General features: G+C 46.1%; 1 protein-coding gene across 1 annotated transcript in view; it reads right to left on the bottom strand.

The window, feature by feature from the left end:
* The window catches only part of LOC143038382 (uncharacterized), a 10,628-nt gene extending 8,751 nt beyond the window's left edge, over positions 1–1,877 (bottom strand). Inside the window, exon 1 of the mRNA XM_076207469.1 lies at positions 985–1,877. Coding sequence (XP_076063584.1) covers positions 985–1,094 — 110 coding nt within the window. The 5' untranslated portion in view covers positions 1,095–1,877. The remainder of the gene's footprint in view (positions 1–984) is intronic.
* Between the last annotated feature and the right edge of the window lie 4,694 nt (positions 1,878–6,571).

The raw sequence follows: 6,571 nt of genomic DNA, 5'->3' as shown, positions 1-6,571 counted from the left end.
AGAGGAGAAGAAGGAGGAGGAGGAGGAAGAGGTGGAGTAGGACGAGGAGGAGGAGGAAGAGGAAGAGGTGGAGTAGGACGAGGAGGAGGAGTAGGACGAGGAGGAGGAGGAAGAGAAAGAGGAGGAGGAATATGAGGGGGAAGAGGATGACGAGAAAGAGGATGAAGAGGAGAAGGAGGAGAAGGAGGAGGAGGAAGAATAATTGAGAATAAGAAAGCAAAGGAGGGGGAAGAGAAGAATAAATCAGAAAGATTGAGGAAAAGGAGGAGGAGGAGGAGGAGGAGGAGGAGGAGGAGGAGGTCGAGTAGGACGAGGAGGAGGAGGAAGAGGTGGAGTAGGATGAGGAGAAGGAGGAGTGGGACGAGGAGGAGGAGGAATATGAGGGGGAAGAGGACGACGAGAAAGAGGATGAAGAGGAGAAGGAGGAAGAGGAGGAGAAGGAAGATGAGGGGGAAGAGGACGAAGAGAAGGAGGACGAAGATGAGGGGGAAGAGGACGAAGAGAAGGAGGAAGAAGAGGAGGAGGAGGAGGGAGAGGAAGAGGAGGGGGAAAAGGACGAGGAGTAGGACGAGGAGGAGGAAGAAGTGGAGGAAGAGAAGGAGAAGGAAGAGGTGGAGGAAGAGAAGGAAGAGGAAGAGGTGAAGGAGGAGTAGAGGGAGTAGGAAGAGCAGGAGGAGGAGAAGGAAGAGGAGGAGGAAGAGGAGCTAGGAAGGCTGGGTAAACTTCCTCGGCCTCGAGCGAAGACGACGGGGCTCCACGCGTTTTGGGAGTTCGAGAGGCGGGAAAGGGAGTGAGGGAGTGAGGGAGGGAGGAGGGGTGCAAGTGTGGGAGAGGGAGTTGATGAATGGAGTAGACTTCACACTGAGGGGATTGCTTGTAACACACTTTCAATACACACACACACACATACACACACACACACACACACACACACGCACACATATGTATGTATATTAAATAGTTAATCTATTCTCGATTACTTACCTGTGTGTTTGTTTGTTTATCGATCCATCCGTTTTGTTTTGTTTTCTTCTCCATCCAAACTCGTTAGTGAAGCAAGATTTTTTTTCTTGACACTTTGACCGTCTGATCATCCACTGCAATCCAATGACGGGTGGGAAAGGGGGAGGAGGAGGGGCGACTGAGGGGGAGAGATGGGCGAGGTGGGAGGGAGAGGCAAGACGGTGGTTGGGGGGAGGGGGGAAGGGCGGAAGTCGTGGAAGAAAAGGTCTGGGAGGAAATTCAAAGGCGAGTTCTGAAGGAGGAAGAGGAGGGGAAAGAGAAGGAGGAGGAGGAAGGGAAGATTGCAGAAAGGACGGGAAGGGGAGGGGGAAAAGGGAGGAGGAGGAGGAGGAAGAGAAGGGGAATGATGCAGAAAGGATGGGAAGGAGGGAGAGAGAGAAGAGGAGGGAGAAGAGGAAGAAGGGGAGGAAGAGGAGGAGGGAGAGAAGAAGAGAAAGGAGAGGAGGAGGAGGAAGATGAGGAGGAAAAGAAAGCACAGCTTCCGTAGAATATGGGGTTGTTTGGATCAAGCGAGGTGGCAAGGCTTGGTCAGGTCATAGATTTCCGATCTGGCAGGTCAACTTAGGTCACGTTAGGTCAGGTAGAGGAGAGGGTCAGTCCTTACTACCGATGCCAGGTCACACACGACGAAGGCGGCGACGAAGTAGGCGACGTAGTAGATCGCATCAGTATTCTTCCTGTAGCCTCATTTATAGATCAGGTCACACTCAACCGAGGTCGCTGGAGACTGAGAACAAACAGCCTCGCGCACCGAAAGAGGTCCCCCTCGAGGACACAACGACGCACAAGGACGACCTCAGACGTCCTCCTCAGGACCATCCCGAGCTCAACTGACATGTGCTCAACCACAGGCCCATGAGTGTGCGGGGTTGCCATGCACCGTCGGCGGCGCTGGGGGGGCTTTATGAAACGACCCCAACTTGGTGATTGCCTTCGAGAATGAGAAGACTTACAAAGCTACCAGGAACAGATTTTCTCTGCCGTAATTAAAACTTCAACTCGCATTATCTGACGGATGGGAAGTCGTCTCCAAATGTCCCGGTCTTTGGTACTAAGTGGCGTCTGTTTTCAAAACATCGGTTATATAAGTAGGTGTATGTGTAGGCTTTATGTATATTGTGCTTATATATGTATGTGTAATGTATATGTAGGATTTATGTTTATGTGCATGTATATGTGTATATATGTATGCGTAATGCATATGTAGGCTTATGTATATGTGCATGTATATATATATATATGTATATGCATTTGCATACATACATAGATTTGTGTGTATGTGTATTTGCACATACGTATATTTAGTGTAAATATGTTTATATATGTGTATATGTACGAGTATATGCATATGTGTATCTGTATGTGTATACAGGTGGAATTGGAAACGACAGTATTCTGACAATTGATAATCTTCTCAGCGTTCTCCAATTCCTTAACCAGAATTCTAACATCTGGAGGATGCTCAAAAATAACTTTCCCAATGTTATCCATTTAATTCCACGTTTCTTCTACATAGAGACATCTTCAGATGAAAGCTCAGATATAATCCGATCTATGGACAAAGCTGTTAAAAAATTAGTAATATGTAACATTGTCATTTTTGTAGACACTATTGTATTTATTGCATCCCATTTCTGTTACAACAATTCAAAACATTTTATTTTCAACCTTGTGAGTACTTGGAGTCACATTGCACTTTAAAAGGCCTGAAATGCAGCGTGTAGTCAATTGACCAATGCGTTTACCTATTAATCGGTATTATGATTTACCTTGTCTCTTCTTTTCTCAGAAAGATTCGTTGTAAGAAATCGGATGTGTGTGCGTGATTCACCTCTGATTCACCATGCTCTGATTCACCATGGCCTTGGATCACGTGTCGGGCTCGTGATCGACAGCTTTTACCCTCTCAGATGAGAGCTCAGAGCTCATACAAGTCCCGATCTATGGGTAATGCTGCGACCTTGCACACACACACACAGGCGCGCACATACACACACACACACTCACACGAGCATCCCAACTTGTTTACTTGTGTGAGATTCACCATTGTCTTGGATCACGTGTTGGACTCGTGATCGACACTTCTTGGATGAGAGCTCAGATATGATCCAATCTATGGATAAAGCAGTGCTATGATGGTTTTCAGCCTTGGTCGGGGACCAAACCCAGAACGCTTAGAGTTAGTTGGCGTGTGCAGTACCACTACACCAGCAAGCCTGTGTGTGTGTGCGCGTGTGTGCGCGCGTTTGTGTCGCATTTCATTTAGGATATTTTGGTGATGCTAGATAGTCAATATCATTTAGTTAATTAGTAAATTGAAACGGCCTTGGGCAAGCAAGACATGCCGATTTGAAAATACCCAACAGCAGTTCATAAGCGTCGTTGAATTCTACACCCGTGGCTTCTAATAGAGAACAACTTAATGTAAGCTCTTGTTCTGGGATGCATTGCATCCAAGCGGATGTCATGGATAACTCTGGCACGCAAATATCACCCTAGTTGGCAGGATGATATACCTACATAATACCCGTGTTTACACAGCTGGCCACGTTAATTCAGAAAACTTCAAGTGAACTTTCTTGCAAGAAAATGCGTTTTAGTCACGAATACAACCAACGCGTTTGGCTGGGTCAGTTGTTTGGCTTTGTTAGGATGTTTAATGAATGAAAAAAATTCTCACTACATCATTAAATTATCCAAAAGGGTAACAATAATTCTATTGATGCGTCAGTTCATAACTCAATTAATTATAGAAAGAGGAAGATAGTGGAATACGTCACGGACGAAAAAGAAAAATGCAAAGCATCATAAAGCGACATGACGTAGGCGGACGCAGCTGAACGGGCGAATAGTGTAAGACGACGCTACCGCCTTCTCGTCAAGCCAATTGTCTCATGCCTCTCTCCCTTTGTTCCACGCCAGCCATCCTCACAAACACGGTTGTTGCAGTTTTAATATAAGAAATATATCGTAGACCCTTTTTTCTTAAAATTGTATTGTTATTTACTTTGTAATAAATGTATATGTGCATATGCATGATGACATATATACACATACTGTGCATATATTAATAGATATACTCGTACGCATACTCGTACATGCATGAATACATTCGCACGCGCGTGCACATGCAAACATAACACACACGTACACAAATACAAACACATGCGCGTACACACACACGTACACAAACACAAATACAAACACATACGCGTACGCACACACACACGTGATATCTTACAGGCAACCAAGGTTAAACAGCCATCTTAGTTCAAAATCTATGAGTCACGAATCACGGACGGGCAGGGTTGGAAGGAGGCAAGAATTATTGAACACCATACCTGTGTAAAAAGCAATTAGGTTACGCGCTCAATCAAGGGCTGCCGGAGCTGTGAGGAAATTGGTTCCGAATTGGAGGTGCTGCTTGTTTTCCTGACAATTATGGGGGATAGTAGGGGGTAAGGCTAATGGAATAGGAGGCACAAATTCAAAATAGATAATAAATAAATAAATGAATACATGATAAATAAATATACGATTGAATAGTTTCACTACACAGTATACAAATTGAATGAATAAACGATAAACAAATAAATATGGAAATAAACAAGTGAAATAAATAGATCAACAAATAAGTAAATGCGAGGAGAATGGGAAGCAGTGGAAGAAGGTAGAAGAGAGGGAGTGAGAGAGGGAGCAGCGTTAGTCCTCGAAATGGATTTCTATGCGAAAGAAAAGGAAAAGGAGGAAGAGGATAATCAAGACTAGAACTGGAGGCAGATAAGATACACGAAGAAAGACTAAGAAAAATGCGATTACCACACTGGACAGATAGGCATAGGATCAAAGGACAAGAGATGAAAAATATAAATAAAGAAGATTACTAGAATGATGTTAGGGAGCATACATGCATCAACTTGCGATTCACCACTACGGTCTTGGACCACGTGTTGGACTCGTGATCGACAGCTATTACCCTTTCCCGAATGAGAGCAATAATTTAGATGAATTTAACCCAAAGACAGGCAAACCGGATATAGAAACGGTACCCCATCAGCATAACTCTCACCCCGCATACTACAATTAGGTTAAGTACATATACCATTTTATAAGCCGGAAGGGGAAGGGGAAGGAGAAGGGTAACAGGTAATAAATTAAAGAAGAAGAAAGGGTGAAGAATTTCTCTTTTTTACATATATTTTTAAAGTAACTGGAGACTCTAGCTTGAAAAATGACACGAAACTTAACTGCAGCTTATTCCCTAGAGCTTAGACGATAGTTGTTGTTGTAGTTAATGGTTCTTTACAAACTCTTCTATTCTGCGACCGTTGGGATTCAATTTGCAAAGCGGCCATTGATGTTTTTGGCGGGAAACCTAAGAGTTGTTGCTGTTGTCATGATTGGTTCTATACTAACGCTTCTATCTTGCGACCGTTGGGATTTAATTTGCAAAGCGGCCATTGATGTTTTTTAGGCGGGAAATAGAATCGAAAATTGTTATTATTGGCTGTCGTCCATTGGCGTCTCTCTCCTGTCCGTTTTGGCGGGAAACGAGGCGTCGCTGAACACATTTCGCCCGAATAAAATCGCCTGGCGGCAGCAAAAATAACAATTTTAATTCAACCACGACTACTAAAGGGTAAATGTACGTCACATTTAACAGAGGGTAGTTTACCCCCCTGGGCTGAATAAAATCGCCTGGCGGCAGAAATGGGAACTAAGGGCGGAGTATGTGGGAAGGGTAGGGAGTTACTGACGCCGTGGGAGACTACTTTAGGTACCTTTCAATTCCTGCTGCCGGCAGATGATTTTATTCAACTTGAGATCTCCCTCGCCAAAACACACGAAAAAATATCACTCACCACTTCGTGGAACTGGAGTTGTTGCCCTCCTGAAGGAGGAGGTGGGGAGGAGGAGGAGGAAGAGAGGGGATGGAGGGGAGAAGACGATGAGGGGCAGGAGGGGAAGGGTGAGGAAGACGAGGGGGAGGAGAAGAGGGAGGACGAGGAAGGGGAAAAAGGATAGGGAGGAGTGGGAAGAGGATGGGGGAAGAAGATGGAGATAATATGGAGGAAGGAAAAGATGAAGAGAAGAGGGAGGAGGACGAGGAGGAAAAAGTGTGAGGTGGAGGAGGATGGGGAGGAGAGGAAGGAGGAGGGAGAGGAGGAGGAAGGAGGAGGAAGAGGAGGAGGAGAAGGGGGAGGAGGAGGGGAGGAGGAGCAGGAGAAGGGGGAGGAGGAAGGGAGGAGGGATGAAGGACAGGGAGGAGGAGGAGGAGGAGGAGATCACACTCCCTGCAGCATCATAAGGAGGAGTCTCCCCCTCCTACTCCTTAGATGGCTGAGTCACGCCCGGAACCCAAGGACAAGGAGGAAGTAGGTCGGCCTCGGGGGGATCTCGAGTGTCACCCTCGCCGTCAGGAGGAGGAGGAGGAGGAGGAGGAGAGCGAAGATGGGAGGGAGACGCAGGAGGGGACGGAGAGAGGAAGGGAAGGGGGAGAGAGTGGGAAGGGAGGATAGGGAGGAGGGGGAGGGGAGGGAGGGAGAAG

The sequence above is a fragment of the Oratosquilla oratoria genome, chromosome 24 (assembly GCF_046742065.1).
Source record: "Oratosquilla oratoria isolate Oo_2021 chromosome 24, ASM4674206v1, whole genome shotgun sequence".
Lineage (NCBI taxonomy): Eukaryota > Metazoa > Arthropoda > Malacostraca > Stomatopoda > Squillidae > Oratosquilla > Oratosquilla oratoria.
The sequence above is the reverse complement of the archived record's forward strand: the minus strand, read 5'-3'. Positions and strand labels throughout refer to the sequence as shown.